This window comes from Malania oleifera, chromosome 4, assembly GCF_029873635.1.
Source record: "Malania oleifera isolate guangnan ecotype guangnan chromosome 4, ASM2987363v1, whole genome shotgun sequence".
Classification (NCBI taxonomy): domain Eukaryota; kingdom Viridiplantae; phylum Streptophyta; class Magnoliopsida; order Santalales; family Ximeniaceae; genus Malania; species Malania oleifera.
In genome coordinates this window covers 97,230,062-97,254,080 of record NC_080420.1, presented here as the reverse complement: position 1 = coordinate 97,254,080, position 24,019 = coordinate 97,230,062, and the positions used below count along the sequence as shown (strand labels likewise).

Sequence of the window (24,019 nt, the reverse complement as noted above, 5' to 3'; positions counted from 1 at the left end):
CCTTATCACTCTCCTATTATTCTTTTGTTACTACTCTATCATCTTCTACCCTTCCTAAATCTAGTTTGGAAGCCGTAACCCATTCTGGGTGTAGGGATGCTATGGTTGAAGAGATGAACTCTTTACATGACAATGGTACTTGGGTCTTGGTACCTCTTCCTGCTGGCAAGTCTATGGTTAGTTCTCGCTGTGTTTACATTGTGAAAGTCAACCTTGATGGTTCTGTGGCTCGTCTAAAGGCCCGTCGTGTTGCTAAGGGGTACACCTAGGTGTATGGTCTAGATTATTTTGATACTTTTTCTCCGGTTGCCAAACTTGCATCAGTATGTTTGTTCATCTCCTTGGCTACTACTTGTCACTGGCCTATGCATTAGTTAGATATGGAAAATGCCGTCTTGCATGGTGACCTTGAGGAGGAGGTTTATATGGAGCAACCACTTGGGTTTGTTGCCTAGTGGGAGTCAGGCATAGTGGGTTGGCTCAAGAAGGCTTTATATGTTTTAAAACAATCTCCTAGAGCATGGTTTGGTCATTTCAGTGCTCTAGCACTTGAGTTTGGTCTTCAATGGTGTGCTGTGGCTCATTTGGTGTTTTATTATCATACTTCATCGGGTTGGATCCTTGTTGTTTGTATAGATGGCATTGTTATTACAGGTGATGTTGATAAAGGTATTTAGAGTCTCAAACTTTTTCTACTAAGTTTCAGACCAAATATTTGTGTCCGTTGAAATGCTTCTTGGGTATAGAAGTATCTAGATCTCATGTGGAGCTATTTTGTCATAGAGGAAGTATGTTCTTGATCTGTTGGATGAAATTAGCTTGTTCGAATCAAAACCAGTTGATACACCCATGGATCACAACAGCAAGTTAATGTCGGATATGGGTGATTTGCTACCTAATGCTAGATAATATCGGAGACTTGTTGAAAAGTTGAATTATCTCACAATCACTTGGCCGGATATATCTTTTGCAACAAATGTTGCGAGTCAATTTCTGGATTCTCTGTAGACAAGTCATTGGGACGTAGTAATTTGCATCTCGAGTTATCTCAAAGGTGCACCTGGAGAGGTCTTTTATATCGTGGTCAGGGTCACTCTTATATCCATGGATTTGCAGATGTAGATTGGGCTAGATTGCCTTCTGTTTGGAGATCCACCACTGGGTACTGTATCTTGGTTGGTGGTAATTTGGTTTCTTGGAAGAGTAATAAACAAACTATGGTGGCAAGGTCAAGCGTTGAATTAGAATATAGAGTTATGGCTCACACTTCTTGTGAACATGTCTAGTTGAAGAACATGTTGGAAGAATTGTTTTCTTTTTTTTTGGCATTCTTAGCCTTTGAAATTGATGTGTGACAGTTAAGCTGCTTTTCATATTGCCTCCAACCCGGTCTTTCATGAGCGGACAAAGCACATTGAAGTTGATTGCCACTTTGTTCGGGAGAAACTAGTGCAGAAGCTCATTACAACCACTTATGTGAAGTCGGACATGCAGCTTGCTCATTTGCTTACCAAAGCGTTGGGGCATGCTCGTGTTAAATTCATTTGTAACAAGATATTAGCATATAACATTTATGCTCCAGCTTAAGGGGAAGTGTTAGTGGTTATTTATGTCTTTTAGTATTATAATTATTAAGTGTGTTAGTATGTTAATTAGTGAGAGTAAGGGTATTATTGTCATTAGGATGTACTTAGTTTGTATTATAAATAGAGGGGGAGACCTATCTTCAAGTTAGGTCATTCATTTTAATCAAATCATAACAATATGCATGCATAATCATTGTTATGAAAACATTCCTTACTCGACGTAGTCTCTTCATTTAGAGTTACCATCGGCATCATAATTCATTCAACTAGCACAGTTTCAACATCATTTTGACATAGTTGCTAGATCAAACAAGTGCAAATTCTTATCTTAAACAAGTGCCATTTTCTAGCTTAGCCAAGCACCGCTTAACACGGAAATGACGTCCTGATGTTTAGGGCCTTTCAGCCAATGGAGAGACAATCTCTTCTTGCTCAAGTTGCACAATATCACCACCACAAACAATAGGATAGTTCACATGATAGCAATTTCAATAGATGCAATCACAGGTTACCGCTTGGTAGTAGATGGTCGTTACTATCGCCTTGTCCAAGATGAGGTCAAAGGCATGCAAGGTGAAGAAGGTGGCTCCATATGGTGGTAATGAGGGTTATTAGGTGAGGAAGGATAAGTCAGTTCAGTGGGAGTTTGAAATAAAAATTTCTACTCCATTTTTTAGGCTTCCGCTTGCCCTACGAAAACAGTGAGCTCCCTTTAGATGGAGAATCAAGCTTACGCGTGACCTGCTTAAAGGGCGAGTTCTCTTTAGCCAGGTTATGTCATAGTAAGTAAACACTATCATCTTTACAAAGTCAATAGCCATAGCAATTAATTTACCATCTACTAATATTATAATACGTAGCTATAAAGCTAGGGAGAACATGCGTTATTATGATAAGTACCCAACAAGCAACTTACAAATCCTTTCTTAATAGGGTTCAACTACATACAATTTTTTATGCTTTTTCTTGAAAACTTCTGCTTTTTTACCCAACTTCCCTAGATCAATAAATGAAAGTTAAGAACCTACCTTGGTAACAGCTTCTCCAATTTATTTTGATATTCTTCTGATTTTTCTGCTTTTTTTCCCCTCATTTTCCTTGAATTTCCCTATTTTTCCTGATTTTGCTTTATTTTCTGCATAATTTTCTCTCTCCTCATCCCTCCCTCTCCCTCTCTCTCTCTCTCTCTCTCTCTCTCTCTCTAGAATGAGGGTTAGAGCAGTTGGTAACAGGTGTAATTATTGTTTTGTTTTATTTCTAATCCCCATGGTATTTATGTTTTGACACAAACTTTGTTAATTTTCTTTCATCTAAGCCCCCCCTACCACCAATAAATTAAATAAAACTTTAAATGTAAGCCCCCCCCTACCACCATTAAATAAATTAACTTAATTAACGCCATGGTTTTAAATTGCAGCTGCGGGTAGCGTAACGTAATGGTAACAGGTGTAACGGGAAGCAGGAGTAGCGGATGTTACATAACGGGAAGCGGGTGTAACGGCCGTGAATTTTTTTGAAGCATGCCCAACCTTGTGCATATTAGCGTATTTGCATGTTTTAAGCTTTTAGCCCTTCTTAGAAATAGTTTGTGTATTTTGAATCATTTAGTTAGAGTAACTAAGTTCTTTGGTAAGGGCAATAAGTTTACATTTGTTTTAAACCACCATTGATAGAAAAATTACATGTGTGTGTGTGCATTTATACTTCTCATTGTTCTTGTCTGTGATAAATTCTTATGTGTGCTAAATTAATTAATAGAACAAAATACAATATACACTCCATTAATCTATGAGACACATAAGACACAAATAATACAAATATAAAATAGGTAGAAAAGAAAGATGGTTGAAGTTGAAAAATATAGAACATAAATATCGCATTACTAATATTATCAAAATAAAATATTTTCCTAATTAGTATTTTCAAATTGTTAATTAATGCATCTATTGTGAGTATTTAAAGAAATAGTAAACTTTATATCATTGCCATTCTCATTATAATCTTTTCCCCCTCTCGCCACATGGTATATTTAGAATGATTTATGAGAGGGAAAAAGTGAGAAGAAAAAGTAAAAAATAAAATAAATTTTTTGGTGTAACAATCATGTAACGGTTACATAACGGCTGTAGCAGCCTTTACGTAACGGTCGTGGTCCGTAACAGCCGCTATGGCTGTGATTTTTCTTCACACCAATTTCGCAGTGTGTAACGGTATCGGCAACCCAAAAAACCGTTACGTAACGGTCGCGGCCTTCATTTAAAACCATGATTAACGCACAACATGCTTTGTATAAACTCATTATATACTAAAGCAAATGCAACAATCAAGCAATTTATCTAAGTAATTTATATTTATCATTCCTTGGGAGTTTTTTATCACAGAGATGGCTGACTTTAGGTTGTGACGTTGTGCTGTATCCTTACATGTGGTTTTCATTTTATACTTTGAAAATGTGATTATTGGCTCTTACTCTAATATAGCGCATGCCAATCTCATCCTGTAGCAGTTGTCTGTTGTTTTATTATAGTTAGTATTAACTGTGTTTGGTTAATTGTGTTTCTAGTGACACTCTGGACTTTGACGGATCTTGGTTTCCTATGGTTCAGAGAATTCTATTTGGAGTCTTCTCGTGTTATTCAGGTACACGAAGAGTTATAATTATATGTATTATGCGGATCAGTTTGATTACTTTTTTTAACGTATACTCATTAAAATCTTGCTTTCTCTTGATATTATTAAAATTTTCAAGATTATGATATGTTTGGAATGAAATTATATTTGAGACTCACCAGAATATTATTGTTAATTTTACAATTATGGACAGAAACAATCATGATTTGAAGTTGGCAAGTTAGTAGCCAAACAACCCTCATTTGAACTTTACAATTACTTGTTTTGGCGAAGAAAGATAGATGGTGTGGGAAGAACATTGACCATAGAACTGCTAGGGGATGGGAGAGACAGCTGGGACTCACAGGAGTTGTTAGATAAAATGGGGTCTGAGCTACTTAATCCTGTAGTCCAGGACTTGAAGGTTGGCATTTCCCTTAGGACTTATGAGTGGGGAAAAAAGTACCAAGGAATTGCAAAATTTTGCTTTTACTACTGATTAATGTGGGAAAATAAGGAGCAGAAGTGGGAGAAGGAGGTTTTAGGATGAAGTTGTTGAGCTTGGGTGTTAGGGGATTACGGAGTTTGGTTTAGCATCCTAGGATTAAGGAGATTATTGGACAGAATTCATCCTGATGTTGTTTTGCTACAACAGTCTAAGTTAGAGGTGGTGGTTGGCTTTCTTGTTAGGAGTATTTGGGATTCCTGGTCTAAGGACTGAGTCTTCCTAGCTTCTACTGATTCCTCTTGGGGCATTGCAGTAATTTGGGACACTAGGGTCAACTGCCGTTTATGGTTTGTGTTTTTTCCTAACTGGTGTCTAGGAGACGATTTTAATGTTATTAGCTCCACTAGTGAGAAGTTGAGAAGGGGGGAGGGGGTGTCTAGGATTACGTATGGCATGAGGGGCTTTGACTCTTTTATCAGGGAGTGTAACTTGTGGGTTATTCCTCTTCTAAATGCCCAATTTACTTGGTTTTCTCTTGATGTTAGGCTTGTTGCTACTAGGATCTATAGGTTTCTGTTCACTATGTTGGAGGATGCATTCCCCAGTTTAACTCAAGAACTGTGTCCTACGGTGATATCTCATCATTGTCCTTTAGTTCTTGAGTCAAGCCCATTGAAGTTGGGGGCAACTTCATTTAGGGTTGAGAATATGTGGTTGACAAACGCTGATTTACGGAGGCTGGCTAGTGAGTGGTGGGGGAGTGCTGCATGGAAGGTTGGGAGGGGTCCTGTTTCGTGAGGAGATTGAAGTTTTTGAAAGAATTGTTTAAAATCTGGAACATGTAAGTTTGTAGCAATATACTGTCAAGAGAAAGAGGCAATTTAACAAGAAATAGCTGTGTTAGATATTCCAAAGGAAGGGCGTCTCTCTCAGAAGTACGTGTTAGTAGAAGAGTCCAGTGAAGATGTTATGTAGGAGTGTCAAAAAGGCCGAGCTACTAGAATTAAAGAGTAGACCTATTAGTTTGGTCATGAGTGTCTTAAGACTTTAACTAATTTTTTATCTTTGAGATTAGCAAGTGTCTTGTTCGCCATAATCAGTGTGCCTCTGTTGGTGATATATAGATTGTAGATGCTGCATTGGTAGCAAATGAGGTGGTTGAGAGCGTGGTAAGAAAAGGAAGTTGGGCTTGGTTTTGAAATTGGATTTTGAAAAAGCCTATGACTGGACTAGTTGGCGTTTGTGGGATAGAGTTAATGGACGGAAAGGTTTCAGATGAAGATGGAGGAGTGAATTCATGGGTGTTTCTTCTCTGAGATTTTTCATTCTTAGTTGGGGGTGGGGGTGGGAGTGGGGTGCTAATATAAGCAGGATCCCCTACCACTTTTTGTTTTCACTATAGTGGTGGATAATATAAGCATTATGATTGACAAGAGGGGTAGAAAGAGGCTTGGTGGATGGGATTAAGGTGGGTCATGAGATCTGCCTATTTCACATCTTCAGTTTGCACACACATGATAAAATTCTCACTTTTTATTTAGTTTTTATTTCTTATTCTTTCTTCTTCATTTTTATTTTTATTTTTTTTGGGAGGACATAAGCTGTTTCTCTATTGTGCTGACCACTTTACAGGTTTATGCGAAGGTGTTGGGGGTTAAAACTTAATTTCTCGAAGAGTGCCTATTGTGGGGGCGATTCTACAATTTCTCAGTTGGCCTATTGCCCATTTAGGCGTCAATTCGGGAGGCAACCCTACGATGGAGTCTTTTTGGGACCTGATCTTTGAGAGAATTGCTAGGAGGCTCAATGGGTGGAAATCAGATTTTATTCACCTTAGGGGTTTTGTTACTTGCATCCATGTCTTTCTGTCTTCTACCCCTTGTGTTATTATCCCTTTTAAGAATTCCAGTGAGGTGCCTGGAAATTAGAGAAGTTAATGAGAATCTTTTTGTGGTCGAGTGCTGATGAGAGAATTAGAGATCATTTAGTGAGATGGGCCATTGTGGGTAGGTCTAAAAGGGAGGGAAGCTTGGGTCTAGGTGATTTACTGTCTAAAAACATTTCCTTAGCAGGGAAACAGTTTTGGCATTTTCCCGTAGGACCTAACTCTCATTGGCACATGTAATTCATTGCAAATTTGGATTTTTACGAAAAGGATATGTTGCTAATACAGGAATTAATAGTATTTCCTCGAGTCCTTGGAAAATTGTTTCTCAGAACTATAGTTATTTTGTCTAATGTTTGTTATAAAGTGGGTAGTGTGGAAAGAGTCCAATTTTGGGAGGATCTATAGGTTGAGGATGTACCTTTGACTCTTGGATTCTCTTGTTTGTTTTGGTTATTGACTCTTCATGAATCCCCTATTTAGCCTTCCTCATTTTGCAAGGCAGCAAGTGGATGGTCATCGGTGGGATTATCTTTTCAGGAGGAATCTTAATTAGATAGAACCTAATAAGCTTGCTTCTGTGACTATTGTGCTTGATTCTTTTTGCGTCCAGCCCGATATTTGTGTCTTTTGCTTCATGAGTTGGGAAAACTGCTCACACTTGCTTTTACATTGCCCTATCACTTGAAATTTTTGTAATAACTTGTTTGGAAGTTTGGGTAAAAATTGTGTTTGTCCTTCCTCTTCGGATAGTTTTTGTGCTATTATGTTTTGTGATTTTGGTAAGAGGAAAGAGAGGAAAGCTTCAAGGCATTGTACTGGTCTGGCTAATTTTTTGGTGTATGCGGTTGGAAGGAAATGCTAGAATCTTTAGTGTAGCAACTTACAGTAGAATGATTTGGTGCAGAATGGTGTTCCTTGTGTCCCATGGTGTTCTGCTAATGGATTCTTTCCTCATGTTTCTTTGGAAGATTTACAGCAGGATTGGTTGTGTTACTTTATTAGAATTGTCTTGTAATTAGTTTATTTTTGTTTAGCCATTTTCCTTTGTGATGGGATGATGCCTTATTCTCCCTGTTTTATTGTCTCTTTGTTGTAATCCTTTCTTCCTTTAATCTAATTCTTTGTTTATCCCGAAAGACTCTGGTGATAATCTATTGATTCACTATAAGAGGGGAAAAAAAAGGAAACACAGTGGTGATCCGGCTTGATATTGGACTCTGAAACATGAGTATTATTGGTCAAATATTGGTATTTATTTTTGACCAATTACATTTGTTGTAGTGCACTCTGTTCAAGTTCATCTGTTCGCCTCTTTACACGTGAGACAGGGTCACATGTGAAGGGAGTTTGGAAGTTTAGATATCCATTGTTGGGCCATTTCCTTATAACTCAAGCTTTGAAGATTTTAGGTAAAGTGATTACTTAACAATGGACTTCTATTGAGTTTAGATAGACTGGATAGGTCATTGGGTGGTGGTAGCTGCTGATTTTGACTTTTAATTGACTTTTCGGAGTGGAGTCTGTTCAATGAACATAACGGCCCTATTGGTCTTTTTCCTAGCAATGATTTTTATCTGAGTTATTCCTCTTGCTGCTGCTAGCAGCACCTCTATATGGATTATATTCCTTTACTAGCAACATTGCACCCTTTTCCATCGGTGCGAACTGTGTTTTGTTGCATCCATTAATCTTTTGTGACCCATAGTCTAGTTCCTTTTTCGTTTCTTTGGTCAAAGAAATTTTATGAGATAAAAGGAGGAAGAACTTAAAGTTTAACAACCTCAAATTATCAAACTTACGATGACCTCCATTTCTTTGCTAACATTCAAAGTTTTAAGGGCCTGTTTGGTATCACTGTAAAAAATTAGAGAAACAAAAACTAGAATCGAAAACTAAAAACTATGAACAAAAACTAAAAAATAGAAACCAACAACCTATTTGGTTAACATTTATAAAACTAATGCAAATTAAAGACTTAATTAGAAAATGCTCATTTTCATCTTTAAATCAAAATATTATAAAAATATGATTAAAATAATAAAATTGCAAATAATACATATTAAAAAAATTACTATAATAAAAATAAAATTTATTATAATTATTTTACTTAATTGTCTACTTTTAGATTTTACTTTTCAATAAAAAATTTATTGGACATGACAATTGAAAAATAGTAAAAGTATTTTAAAATTGGCTTTACTATTATTTTTTGAAATATATGTATATTTTCTTCTAATTATATTTAAATTCATATGAACATTTAAATTTGATTTTAATTTAGAAGTGTATAAAATGAATAATTGAATCCAAAGAAGATATTTCTGGATATTAAAATTTTTGACAACAACTTGCCAAAACGACTGAAAACCATAAAATCTGGATTTTAGTTTTTTTGGCAAACAGCTGAAAACTAGCAACAGAAATAGAAAATTGACGATAGAAACAAACACATTTTTATAATCTGTTTTTTCACTGTGGAGAAACAGAAACAAAAAACAGAAAATAACAATGACACCAAATAGGCCGTAAGTTTTCTATGATATAACAACAGTGTTGCTAGATGTGTGGTTCTCATACAGTGTCATTATATCTTTTTTTTTTTTTCCCTTAAATATTAAATATTTCTATCTTTTAACTTCCTTTCTTTTTGTGTATTCTTCAAATGTTCACTGGATTTTAAGAAACTTGTTTGTTGTCTGTGTGCAGTTTCCTATTGAATGCTCTCTTCCCTGGATGCTCATAGAACATGTGATTGAGTCCCAGAATGCAGGTCTTCTTGAGAGTGTTCTTATGCCATTTGATATCTATAATGATTCTGCACAGCAGGCACTGGTCGTGCTGAAGCAGCGTTTTCTCTATGATGAAATAGAAGCTGAGGTATTCAAATTTTGAATAATGAAATATTTAATGTTGTTGTGGTTTGCTAGTTCACTGGTGTCAGTTTCTGAATACAGTCAGTTATTTGCATGGTCATTGTCTTTTGTAAGTTTTGCTGATAATTTGTATTTTGAATTTACAGTCTGAAACTTTCTAATGGACTTTTGAGGACTTATGCCACTATATTATAACTTTTATTATTATTATTATGTAGTATCCATATCCCATGTTCTAATTAATATTGTTATAGGAAAAGAAAATGTCCTTGTAACTAAATAATTCCATTTTAGTAGAAAGTGCTTTCATCTTCTCTAAATGCTCCATATTCAGATGGAAGAGAGATTTCGTTAAATTGGTGGGAGCTCTGCATGGCTATTTGACTTTTCTTTGAGATGATCTTTTGCATTTTGATAATAAAATAGGGTATTAGATAGAGAAAGAGATTTTACAATGAAAATGGACGAGAAGCTCACCTCGAAAAAATAAAATAAAAAAATAAAATGAAAAAATAAAAATAAAAAATAAAAAATAAACAGGGAACCCCCTCTTCGATCCGTTTCCTTAGAGTTCACTGAACTCTTCAAGTCAGCTAACTCACTTTGATCCTTTTTAGCTCTGTTTTACACCCATCCAGACCCAATTCATTTCCCCCAGGATCACAAAATTTTAAATCCAATTTATCCATGAGATCATGAACTTCAAAATCCTTATTTGAAATCTCCTCCACTGGTGTTAACGTACCACCATTGCACTGCAGCTCATTAACCAAATCGTCATTTTCAAATAAGGTGACCTCATCCAATCCTTCCAAAGGGGATGGGCATACATATGATAAGTCCGCTGAACCGTCACTGGAGTCAGAAATGTATCCATATTATTCCCTAATTTCATCTAATAGTGAACCCCATCACAATCAAACTCACTAAGACCATCATTTCCATTATCTGATAAATCCCCCCATTTCATTGCCTCCATTCCTTTGCTAACTCCATCATAATAATTGCCCGTCCTTTTGTTAGCATTTATGTCTTTCACAATAACTAACTCTCCTTCTAAGCTCCTGTTTAAAATCTTTGGCACTACCTCATCAGAGTGCTCTCTTTTTTCTTTGAACAGTTTTTTCTCATCCACACCCATCTGCGCAATCTTCCAATGAGTGTAAACCTTGGGATCCTTAGATCCCTTTGCTTTAATGTCTGAGGTATCAGATATCCTGCACAAAACACCATCACCTTTGTAAACCTTTGCTGCTGCATCCTCTTGCTCCAGAACACAATCATTGGCCAAAACTCTAGAATTGTTTGAAACAAGACCTTCCTTGATCGCCTCATTCTCGAAAAGATTTTTTTTTTGGTGGGGGGTGGCGTGGAGGAGCGATACATAGTGGTTTAGAAGGAGTCAATCTCTCTCTACATTTTATTTAAGATGGTTCAAGCTCTTTTATCTTTTGGAAATGGAAAAGAATTTTTTTTGGTGGGGGGTGGAGTGGAGGAGCAATATATAGTGGTTTAGAAAGAGTCGATCTCTCTCTACATGTTATTTAAGATGGTTCAAACTCTTTTATCTTTTGGGAAAGGAAAATAAATTTTTTGGCGGGTAGTGGCCGGAGGAGCTATTACTTCTAATCTTATTGTCTTATAAAATTTTTCAACAACATCCTTTCCCACTAGTTTTTTTAGCTTCTTTGGTGGGCTTTTTTTTGTACTTGGTTCCTTTTCTTGGAATCCTTCTCTTGTTTATAAAATTCATTTACCAGTGAAGGAAATACTAATCAAGTGGTATATGATGAGTTTATCATTTTTACTTCAGCCAATTTAAAGTTAGTGATTCATCTAGAAATATATATATATTTTGAATTGTTTGTTTGAATGTTAAAATTTTTTCTCTGATGAATTCAATTTTTTAAAGAAAATCTCTCTCATTTATCTCTCTTGCCAAATCTTCCACTCTCTCTCTCTCTCTCTCTCTCTCGCCCTCTCTCTCTTGAAACTGCACCATGGATTCACTAGATTACTCTAACAGAGATGAGCAAACCTTCATCCACATTGAGGAATGATCTTCAGTCTGACGTTGGACCAGGTGGGAAAGGTCACTTATTTGTTTGTTCTCAAATATAATCACTCACACAACAAGTGGGTGAATTTCCTAAGGATGCTGCCAAAAGGTTCACTGATGGCTTATTGAGTTTTAGTCGATTGGGAAGGAGGTTTAGTGGCGTTCGAATGGAGTATTGCATGGTATTAAATGCCGATTCGTCCAGCAATGGCAGGCAAGATTTTGGAGTTTGGGCTGGGGTGGTGAGGAGGAGATTCTTGGCATTCAACCTAGGTGGATTAAAGGGTTATGGGTGGCAAGGCTTCATGAATGGGTTTTGTGAGGTAGTGATAGATTGCCATCCTGATTGTGTTGGCAAACATGGAGGAAGCGAGCAAGTTCTCTAATTGTGCAGCCAGGTGGTGGTGGTAGAGAGGATCAGCAAGCGCAAAGGAAGCAATTGAGAGGGTCAGACATGGAGGAAGGGTGAAATTTCAGGAAGGATCAGTTATGTACGTAGTGTGGTGTTGAGTTGCATTCAAGGGAATCTGGGCATTTATTGCTGGAAAATTTTCTTGTTTTAAGAAGAAGGTTCTGATACTCAAGGTGGCTAGAGCTTCTCTTGAAAGGAGGAAGAGTTCAAGCTTGGGTGTGTTTGTTTGCTATTTGTGTTGGGTCAAGGCCAGGTTCTTGAAAAAGGGGGATGCTCTTTGTTTTTAAGTTGGGCCAGACATTCCAGCAGGCCCGTTCTTATGATAATAACGGGTCGGGTATGAAGCATTCTTCATTCTTGGAAAGTAAAGAGGGCCGCCAAGAACAGGCTCAGTATATAATCAGTGCTGACAGAGCCCAGGAGATAGGTGTGATAGTCCATGTAATTGATAAATTTTTTAATATGGGCCAAGGGCTTTCTTTGTTTTTGGGGTTTGGGCAGTAGAGGCTGAAAATTCTATTTATTGCTATAAAGGGCTGGCTGTTCATCTGGTTGTGGAGTAATGGGAGGAAATTATCTGGTAGAACAGGAGTGGCAACCAGTTGGAGACCAGAAACTCCTGCTATCAGCTGGAAGGCAGAGTCTATTGCAGTCAGATGGAGGCCAGATTGGGGATGTGTTGGTGATTGTTTGGGAGTGAGTATTTCTGGTAAAATAAAATTATGGAAAACTGTGTTAAGTGACTGAGGATATAAAGGTGATGTAAGCGTTGGAACAGCGGGGAAGGAAAGAAAAAAAGTGAAAAAAAATTAATTGTTAATAGTTGTATCATGTATGAAATCAAGCATGCAGGGAGGTAAATTTTTGAAAATAAATGAGGCAGGAAAGTCTCATGTTGAGGAGTCTCAGAATTGTTCTGATGCTGGTTTTGATAAAGAAGGAAATTTTTTTTAGAAGGAGAAAAAATGGGGGATACCTTGGATGAGGACAGTGAGTGTGATGGTGATTTTTCTTAAGATAATGGTATTTTGTTGGTTGACATTCGAGGAAAATCAGGTTACTTTTCTGACTCAGATGGGATCTTTCCTATGTCCCTCCTCATCCATCAGAGGGCCTGGAGGATATTGCTAGTTCTGAGGAGGTGCACTTGGGTGTAGATTTGGGTGTGACTAATCAATAGAGGGATGTGTTATTTATTACCTACTTTTATGGAGGAGGTTAGTGAAATGGATGTAGGTGTAAACATTTTTTTGCATGTGTTAGATTACCACTTTACCTAAAAGCTTAAGCTGTTAGTTTGTGGACCAATGTATATGAAGCTTTAACACTCCTGGACATGCAGTCTAATAGCACGTGGAAAGATAAATGCACGATGAATAACACCCACTGCAAGGAATACACTAACTTTTTACTCAATAAAAGTAAGCAACGGGACTAGAACCCAGGACTTCCTCGTAACCATCTTTGATACCATGTTAGATTACCACTTTACCTAAAAGCTTAAGCTGTTAGGTTGTGAGACATACATGTATATCAAACTTTTACAGAATGAAATGACTTTATGGCTTGGGGATCATGGAGGGAATGAAGTTCAGTTGGATGGGGCTAAGTGAAAAGTGTCTAAAGATCAGCGGAAACTGGCAAGACTGCTGAGCTCTATTAAGTACGCCAAGGGGTTAAAGGGGGTTTTATTATTTGAGGTTGGCTAGTTTTAGTTTTATATATATATAGTTTTTAAAAATTCTTTTTCCTTTCTTGTTTTTCTCTTGTTTTCTTTTTGTTTTTCTGCTTTGAGGATCTTTTGTCCTCTCCTAGGATGTAATTCTCTCTTTTCCATATCTTAATGTATTTCTTTTCTTATGAAAGAGGCATATCTCTCTCTCTCTCTCTCTCTCTCTCTCTCTTTCTCTCAAGCACACACACACAGAGGTATGCATAAATGTTAATATATTTATATTATCATTGTACAAGTTTAATATTCATGCAATTCCTTGAACTGTTCTGAAAATTTTTGGATGTTCTTTATAGGTGGACCATTGTTTTGATATATTTGTTTCCAAATTGTGTGAAACTATTTTCACATATTATAAAAGTTGGGCAGCTAGGTATTCCCTTTACCATCCTTTTAGTTTAGCCTTGCTACTTGTAATTTAATTGACTAAAAGATTGATTTAACATTCTGCAGTGAGCTACTTGATCCATCATTCCTCTTTGCCTTGGACAATGGAGAAAAATACTCTGTCCAACCTATGAGGTTCACTGCATTGTTAAAGATGTCTCGAGTTAAGGTAAAGACATAGAAACATTTATTTATTTTGTCTAAGAAATGTCTGCCTATGCAAAATGTTCTTATTTTTTGGCCTTTCTTTGGGGCATGTCATTAAATATTTGTCGATAAGTTGATGTCTTTGGTGTCAACAAATATGTTGGCAACAATTGTCCATTATCTTTGTATATCGACATCGCTCATTTTTCATCAATATTTTTGTTTATATCTGTGTAGTTATTGAAACCTCGATATTTTTTTCTATATATATAATTTTATACTTAGGTTGTGCGTACATAGTTATCTTCTTGTGTTATTGCTCCTTTCTTGTCTTCTAAAATTTCTCTATTAAGTTGAGCTAAGACATTTCTTTTAAGAATCATGGGCTATCGTCCACTTAAGAATGCAACCTTCACTTCAAAGCACTAAACGGGTAGGTAATGGTAATGGTTTTGGGCTTCCCTTCACAGTTTCTATTCAGAGCCCACTGGCCAACTCTCTTTTTTATCCTCATCCAATGTTAATTGGGGGCCTTGACACAAATCCCATAATGAACCCTATTCTGATGCATGTCTGTCCTACCCTGTGCAGCTGTGCCATTGGAGCTGCCTATTGTCCCTTGATTATGTCATGATCACTAAACACCATCACAAAGATTGGTCAACTATGTTGAAAACAATAATGGACGTGGGCCCATGAGTGAAGGTTACCTAAGTTAACTGACAATGCATGCCTCTACTGAATCACCATTAATTTAATGGTTACTTGAGAAACTAAACTAATTAAGGGGATTTTGGTCATCTTCAACTGTGAATCATTGTTCATTGACTTAATTGATTGTCCTTATAGATTGTCATAGAGTTAACATGTACCAGAATCTGATCACCATCATCTGTTCCTTTTGTTTTCACATTTCATGAACGTTAGCACTTACAGGTTGCAGACCATTGAGCTCCTTGTAGACTGGTTTCAACTCCTCTAAGAATCAAAGTATCTTTTCGTTGCAACTCTTAAGAAGTTGAAAAAGAGCTAAATCGTTTCCCAAGTCTTAGTTTTTCATTTACAAAGTTCATTGATGAGTCCAGTTCCAAAATTATATATGAGATCTTTGAGTCTAGAGAATCAAGTTAGCAATGATCATTTTCCTATGTAAATTTAATGTGCAAGGCTCTCATGTACTTATGTTTGTCTTAGTCCAGATAATGAATTAGCAATACAGACTTTTCCCTTTCCATTTGGTTGTCAATTCTGATCTGTCTGGAATTTTCTGTCAACTTGGAAGTGTGAGTTGTGGATCCATCTAGTGGCCCCATCCATAGCTTCCACTGTGTTGTTTCCTCATGAGAGTATCTCTATTTCCCACTAAATATTGATGTGATTAAAAATCTGACAGATTATACAGTGTCTTTCCTCCATGCTTGCTGCATTAAATTGGTATCAGGGCAGGTCCTTTGGGATAATTTTTAGATGGCTTCTAGGAGCGGAAAAGGAAACTGCTGCCGAAGAGCCCGGCCTTATGCCACTGTTGATACGTTACATGATCTACAAGAGCAATAGAAAACTTATGGAGCTCGTTCTTCACATAATTAATCAAGAAAAAGGAAGTAGACATGATCTTGAACAAGTAAGAGAAGTCGAAGATGAACCCAATCACTTTTTTAATGGTGGAAGTGATGGTTTCAGCCATGAAAGTAGGGAAATTAGAAGGCATGTTCAGCACAATAAAAGGCCTGAATGTTGGGAGGATCGGGTAGTATAAGCGCATAGAAATTCTAAAGCACATGTTGTTCTTGTTCACATTGCAGAGTTTGAAGGTGACATGGAACCTGATGGATTCCTAGACTGGATGAACACTATTGAGAGCTCCTTTGAGTATATTTGAGAAGATCAAAGAGTCAAGCGGGTAGCTGCAAAATTGAAAGGAGTTGCTTGTACTTGGTGGTGGCATTTCCAAAATGATCATGAATTTAGAGGCAGAAGGAAGGTCAGACAGTGGAACAAAAATGAAGGAGAAGCTGAAGGCACAATTCCTATCATGGGACTATGAGCAAACTTTCAGCAAGTGATAAATCTGAGGCAGAATGAGAAGAGTTTGAACGAATATGCTTCATAGTTTCATGAATTGGCACTAAGGAGTAATATTGTTGAAACTGAATCTCAAAAGGTAAGCTAATACATCAATAGTCTTCAAGTTGTAACTCAACATTGTGTCAGCATGCAATGTCCTTGTAAATTAGGTGATGCTCATCAGGTTGCTTTAAATGTTGGAGCTCAATTGAGATGGGACACATTGAATTTGTTTGGATGTGATTTACAGGTGGGAGTTTCATCCAGCAGCACATCCTCATACAGAAACGTAAAGGCAGCACCTGCTGTCCGCACAGATGTTAGTCACAGAAATCAGCGTCATAACCTACAGGACCAGAACATTGTTAGGTCCTACAAGTTTTCAAAATTTGGACATTGATAAATTGAATGCCTGAAAAGGATGCCAGCTGGACAATTTTTCAGGAAAGCAGGAAGAAGAATCTGAAGATTTTGGTGCAGATGAGACTGATGGCACAATGCTGACTTGGAAGAAGAAGGGATTGACGGTGATGATGTAGGTGAAATGCTGGTTGTTCAAAGTCACATGCTTGCTCCTCCAGCCAAAAAATGGTGAAGATTGATTACAAAGAACATTTTTCGCACACGCTCCACATCAGGGGAGGGACTTTGCAATTTTATAGTTGATAATGGCGGCAGTGACAATCTAGTAGCACTTGAAATGGCAGACAAGTTGAAACTCAAGACTGAGAAACAGCAGTGGCCGTATTGCATCTTTTGGTTCAATGAAAAGAAATGAGGTTCTTGTGTCTTAAGATGTTTGGGATGTTTTTTCAATTGGTAATTCATTTAAAGATTCTGTTTGGTACGATGTGGTGCCAATGGATGCTTGACGCATCTTACTTTGTCAGCCATGGCAGTATGATTGAAATACTTTCCATCATGGTGAGACAAACACTAATATTTATGACCAGTGAAAGAAGATGCTGTGATCAAATGGGAGACTGGAGTTCTTGTTCACTTTTGGGGATGAAGGATTTTATTGAAGACAGCAAGGACTGTACAGTTGTGTATATGTTGCTTGGAAAGCTAGAAATCCATTCTTATTTAATTGCAGAACTTGTTAACAAGCTGCTGGAAGAATTCAAGGAATTTATATCAGTTGATTGCCCAATGGATCACCATATTGACCAGGTGCAGTTTTTTCATACTTGCCACATTATTGAACGAGTCCAAAAGAACATGAAGAGTTGCACAAACAAGTCTCTGAGCTGTTAAGGAAGGGCTTTATTTGAGAAAGTTGAACTCTCTGCGTGGTGCCTGCTTTACTTAAACAAAGAAGGATGGGATATGACATGTGGACAGCAGAGTAATCATCAAAATAACAATCGAGTACAGCCTTCCTTTACCTAGACATTATGTTATGCTGGATATATTATGCAGCATAAAGGTGTTCTCAAAATTGGATTTGAAGAGTGGGTCCCCCCAAATTTGAATTTGGAACAGGAAAATTGAATACCGCATTCAAAACGAAGGATGAACTTTGAGTGGCTTGTAATGCCATTTGGGCTTTCCAATGTACTCGGCATTTTCATGAGGTTTATGGCCCAAATGCTTAGATAATTTAGTGGAAAGTTTGTGGTTGTCTACTTTGATGATATCTTAATTTACCGCAAGGATCCTGGGGCTGTCAAACATTGGATGGCTGTTTTGCAAGTTTTGAAGCAAAATCGGCTACGTGCAAATATGAAAAAGTGCATATTGGATGCTATGGCACTTTCAACGTCATGATTGCATTCCTTGTGGTTGATAGATTGGAGTTTCTTGGATTTGTGGTGTCAGCTCATGTGATAAAGTCCAAGTAATTGCTGACTGGCCTACTCTAAAAATATTGACTGAAGTTAGAAGATTCCATGGATTAGCAACCTTTTACAGAAGATTCATAAGCAATTTCAGTACCATCGTGGTACCAATTGCAGTGTCTTAAAAGCAAGACTTTCTTGCTGGACTGTTGAGACATAAGAGAGCATTCAGCAGACTTTGAAATTTTTTTTGAAGTGGATTGTTGTGCATCTAGAGTGGGGATTGGAGCTGTTATAAGTCTAGAGTGGCGTCCAATTTCTTATTTCAGTGAGAAACTTAATGGGACATGGCAGAATTTCTGCCCCTATGATTTGGAAGTCAATGCTATTGTCCAAGCCATAGAATTTTGGTGCTATTACTTGCTTCAGCTAGAATTTATTTTGCATCCCATCATGAAGCTTTACGGTTACTCTCTCAGAAGAAACTGAATCATAGACGTGCGAATTGGGTGGTCTTCTTGCAAGAATATGCTATCATATTACACTACAAGGCTAGTTCGCAGAAGAATGTAGTAGATGATCTAAGTAGGAGAGTACGTTTACCGCTAATCGTGTCTAACAGTGTTATTGGAGTGGAAGCTATCAAAGATCCCTATTTCAAAGACATCTTAGAAAGACTTGAATTCGGGGACAAAATAGTACTTGCTGAGTTTGTCCTACAAGATAAATATTCATTGAAAGGAAACAAGCGACGTATTCCAACTAAGGTCTTTAAACGGTTTCTAATTGCTGAGTTGCATTGCATGATAGTGGGTACATTGGTTGGGATAGAACGCTGAATTTGGTGTTTGAAAAGTATTTTTGAACTGCTTTATGTTGAGATGTTTACAAGTACGTGGAGAAGAGATGCTGAACTTGTTAAATTGCCAAAGACCAACAGCAAAATGTTCATATCTATATACACCTTAACAAGATCTTACTGTTCCATGGGCTGGCGTAAGTCTGGATTTTGTGGTGGGATTTCCAAAAAACTGTGGGAGGTATTGATTTTTATTTATGGTGGCTGATCTCGTTTGAAAAATGGCACATTTCATAGCATGCAAAATGACATCTGATCCTACTCATGTGGCACACCTATTTTCCCGAGAGATTGTGAGGTTACATGGCTTGTCCAAGACAATAACATCAGATAGAGTGCTAAGGCTTGATATACATTGTTGGCCCACCACCTAATAGCTTAAGATTTTAGGTAAAATGGCAATCTAACATGGTATTAGAGCTTGTTATTTGGAGGTTTTGGGTTCTAGTATTGTTGCCCATTTATTGTGTGATATTTGAAAAAAAAAATTATTTATTCCCTATCATGGGTGTTATTTATTGTTTGTTTATCCCACCACGTGCTATTCGGCTCCACGTGCGGGGGAGTGTCAAGGCTTGATAGGCATTGTTGTGGCAGAACCTAACAACTTAAGCTTTTAGGTGAAGTGGTAATCTAATGTAGAAATTCATCGTTCCTCGGCCACTTCTGGAGAGCTCTTTGGAGATTACTGGTAAATAAGCTGCAGTTCAGCAGTGCTTACCAATCCCAAACTAATGGACAGACAGAAGTTATCAAACAAAGTTTGACCAATCTGTTGACATGCCTCACCCTGAACAACGTGGCAGTGGATTTAACCCTACCATAGGCTGAATTTGATTACAGCAACACCATGAACAGATCAATGGGGAAGAGTCTTTTCAAAATGGTGTATGGTCAGAGCCCAAATCAAGTTTTGGACTTTGTTGATGTTGCAAATTAGTCCCTTGTGAGCAATGATGCTATTGCCTATGCTGAAAATCCAAAGTTAATCCAGGAAAAGGTTTGTCGAAAGCTGAAATATATGAACCAACATTATGAAGAAGCTACCGATCGCGATTGACGGCACAAAGAGAATTGAGAGTGAGGCTTGGTGATGCTGGTACTCAGAAGAGAAAGGAGAGAGATTCCTACAGGTTCCTATCACAAGCTAAAGGCTAGGAAGTTGAACCATGCAGAAGTTTAAGCAAATTTGGGGAAAATTCTTACGAGGTGGAGCTTCGTAATGGGCTTGAAGTATCTCCAATCTCTAATGTTTCTGACATTTATGGTTACCATGGTGATATCCAAGATTTTGGCAATTTCAAGAGGTAGGAAACGGTACGTCTTCTTCAAGGAGCTGGTGGAGCAAGTAACTGAAGTTAGACATGTCAAGATCTGAAGAAAGAAATACTTCCTTTCTTCTCTAGTGGGAAGGGAACGAGATATAGAACACTCATGGTTAAGTGAAGAAAAACTTTAGGAAGTAGATGGTGGCTAGTGTGCAGCTACAAAATTAGGCCGCTCACACAGTGGTAAGAGTTGTGACTCACTCTGAAATGAGCAGTGCAAAGACTATCCAAAGTATAGGAGTTCTGTTATGTAATAATTAGCCTAAAAGGCCAGATTGTCTCCTTAGGGAATGCGGATTAATTTCAAACTTGCGTTAAAACAAAAAGGAGAAAATAAAAAAAAAACAGTTTATTGAACATAGTTCAGATTCAATTTTTTGGGGTTTTGAGAGTTTGTGACGAAATTAAAACAAGCGAAACCTAAACTAAAAACATAACATGCTTAAATAGAAAAATAACTATCATGCAATTAAACAAATGAACCAACTACGCCAACCCAGTATAATCCATTCAATGACTCATTCACCCATTCAAACAAACAATATTGAAATTAAACAAGCAAAATGACCGACTCTTTAAGCATTCAAATAATAGACTAAGGAAAATGACTGCATTAATCTCATTAAGACATTCAACAACTAAATGAACTTAAACAAGGGTCTAAACAAAAATAGACTGTACCTAAACAGAGTCTTAAACAAAAATAAAGTCTTAAACATAAATTAACTACACTTAAACAAGGTCTTAAGCAAAAATAAACTAACATAAACAAATTCTTAAACTCAACCAAATGCTTAAATAAAATAAACTCACATTAAAATGGGCTTAGATGAAAATTAATCCAACAATAATAAGTTCCATTAAATATTAAAATGACATTGAAGTTTAAACAAAATATTCAATTAAAGAAACAAGAGAGAGAGAGAGAGTTTAAAAAAAAATTAGTCTAAATAAAACAAATTCTGCAACACTAAAATATGCTTAACACACTAATCTACTTAAACAAACATTTGATTTCAGCAATAACCTTCAAAAACCTTAAATGAGAGCAAAATAAACTCAACAATGAAATGAATTAAAACAAACATTAAATTTAAGCAAGGTAAGAGAGAGAGAGAGAGAGAGAGAGCCCCCCCTCAAAAAAGCACTTCTCCCAAAACCCTAGCCCCCTTTCATGAAGCTGCCTTACTCCTTTTCTTTTGTTGCCAGCGGCAGCTTCCCTTGCATGGGCCTTGCATGCACAGGTCCCTTCAGTGCACACGGCCCGAGACCCTCTTTATTCCCAGCTCACATGGACTCTTTTCATCTCCAGCCCATCTTCCTTTGTTTTCTTTCACGTGCATGCGGCTTCATGCACACGGCTTCTCCCACAAGCATGCGCCCAGCTACATCTCACGAGGCCCAAGACTTCTTTTCATGTGCATGTGGCCCAGCTTCAATTTACATGCATGGCCCATGATTTCATGCATGCCCACAGCCCAGCTACACCTCACGCACGCCCAACTACGTCTCAGGCACACGGCCTTCTCTTGAAGTTGCATGGCCCATGCAAGCATGGACCTTCCGTACATGGCTCACCTACGCTCCTTTTCTGTACATAGCCCAGCTCATCTACCCAGTTGCCAGCCCATCTCATGCATGGTTCTGCATGGCTATCACCTTTGATGTTGCATGCATGGGCCTCTCCTCACGTACATGCTGCTGTTGCTCACGGTTGCTTTAATGCATTCTTGGATGGCCTCTCTCAACTTCATTTCACACCATCGCACGACTCTTTAATTGAGTGCATGGCCCTTGCATGAAGCTCACGGCCTCAAGAAAATAATTCCTTGCATGCTCACGTGCTCCAATTCCGGGCTCTCCTCATGTGTGTGGCCTTCACCTTTTATTCTCAAGCATTGCCCTGCAATAATTAAACATGAATATTCGTAAATTTAAGGGCAAAGCTAAGATAATTATCTCAAGATTATCAATTGAGCTCAATGATTAAAATACCGGAAATAAATAAGTATTTAATTAAAATTGTAACACTTAATTAATGCATTTAAATACTTAATTACGCAACTTTGATGTGTAATCAAGTTGTTTCTCACAAGGGAGGAATGATGCAGTACTGCTACATCAGTAAAACTGTAGATAATATTGTTAGTTACTATAGTTATTAATTACTGTTTTCTAGGTGCATTATTGTGGTCCAGTTGAGTGTTTCATTTTCTAAATCCAACTTTATTTACAATGTTTGTTTATGAGTGTAGTTCGAAAGTTATTTATGAGGGTGTTGAGTCTATAGAAGCCAAGCGAACCGTTATCATTTTCCCAGGCACATTTAATGAGCAAGACTGTCATGTGCTTATATTTATCTTAATCCAGAAAATGAAGCGGCAGTACAGATTTGCTAAGAACTTGTGAATGCAGATTGAGGATTCACCCAGTGGCATCTCCTCCTTCCATAGCCTCCAGTGCTGCGATTTTTTCTGCTGGAGAAAATCTCTTTTTGCCCCTAAATATTACTGCAGTAAATCCTAAACTGTCAGATTTCTAATTTGACTGTTTTGATGGTGTCCTTCCTCCATGCATGCGTTACTAGTAAGTAGTATTTAAAGCAGTCCCATACCTCCTTACATGCATCCAAATTCGTACACAAATTAATGATGTATAGCTCCATAGAATTCCTTGACAAACCCACAATTTAAGCATCATCTTAAACCAATGAATCCGGCTTCTCTTTATTAGTAGGAGCTGTGTCAGTTAGATGAAGCTGCTTCTGTTGACCATTTAGATAAATTGTAACGGATTTAGAGTGTTATATGTAATTAGTATCATATAAGTTTTGGCCTATGGGTAGTAATTTGGTGTAGTAACATGGTAGGCATATTATTTTTCTGTGTTCTTGGAATTCATGAGACCCCAAGATTTGCATTGAGGAGAAATTCACATTGATATTTCGTCGACTGGGAGACATGACAGAACTGCTGAAATGGATATTTAAAAAATTATTCCAAACATGTTCAGAATGAGACTGCAAGTCCAGATCTGTGATTTTGTTATATACTTGGCCTCTGTGATTGAAACAACTCTTAGAATCTTAAGAGTTTCACTCACTAAGTCCAGACATTTGAAACAACTCTTAGACTCTTAAGAGTTTCACTCACCAAGTCCAGACATACACGAGAAGACAGTAATGCCCATTTGACCTGCTAGTCTGCTACACTATTTGGCATTGTCACTTTAAATTTTTTTTTTTTTTTTTAAATTCGTTTTTGTTTCTCCCTCTTTCCTAGTACTCTAGCACTGCTTCTTTGGATGGATGCACTTTTCTTTGTGTAATGTTTTTTATTCAGTTAGTTGCACCTTTTTCTTAAAATTTGGATTTTCTCTTGTTATACTCTCTCTCTCTCTCTCTCTCTCTCTCTCATGTTGTTCTTTTAATTTTTTTTTTTTTTTGGTCATATAGTTACTGGGGAGGACCATTGATTTAAGAGGTTTGATTTCTGAACGGATGAACAAAGCATTTAGGGAAAACATTGAGTTTCTATTTGACCGTTTTGAGTCTCAAGATATTTGTGCCATTGTGGTAAGCAATTTTTTGGTATACTCTCTTTGTTGTCATTGATTATCTGTAATTTTTGGGTCTGAAAAAGTTATATTTTGTTTCAGGAGTTAGAAAAGCTCCTGGATATATTAAAACAAGCACATAATTTGCTATCCAAAGATCTTTCAATGGATTCCTTCAGTCTCATGTTGAAGGAGATGCAGGAAAATATCTCCCTTGTTTCCTTTTCCAGTCGGCTCACTTCTCAGGTTTGAAATTCACACACACACGCACATATTTTACTCTTGCT

At 37.3% G+C, this 24,019-nt stretch overlaps 1 protein-coding gene across 3 annotated transcripts in view; it reads left to right on the top strand.

Annotated features, from left to right (window-relative positions):
• Positions 1–24,019, top strand: part of LOC131153114 (protein PIR) — a 149,753-nt gene that overhangs the window by 63,111 nt on the left and 62,623 nt on the right. For all 3 annotated transcript variants that reach the window (XM_058105175.1, XM_058105177.1, XM_058105176.1), the window contains exons 18-23: positions 4,150–4,226; positions 9,239–9,409; positions 13,905–13,981; positions 14,062–14,164; positions 23,632–23,751; positions 23,835–23,978. In XM_058105175.1, the coding sequence (XP_057961158.1) occupies positions 4,150–4,226; positions 9,239–9,409; positions 13,905–13,981; positions 14,062–14,164; positions 23,632–23,751; positions 23,835–23,978 (692 nt within the window). The remainder of the gene's footprint in view (positions 1–4,149; positions 4,227–9,238; positions 9,410–13,904; positions 13,982–14,061; positions 14,165–23,631; positions 23,752–23,834; positions 23,979–24,019) is intronic.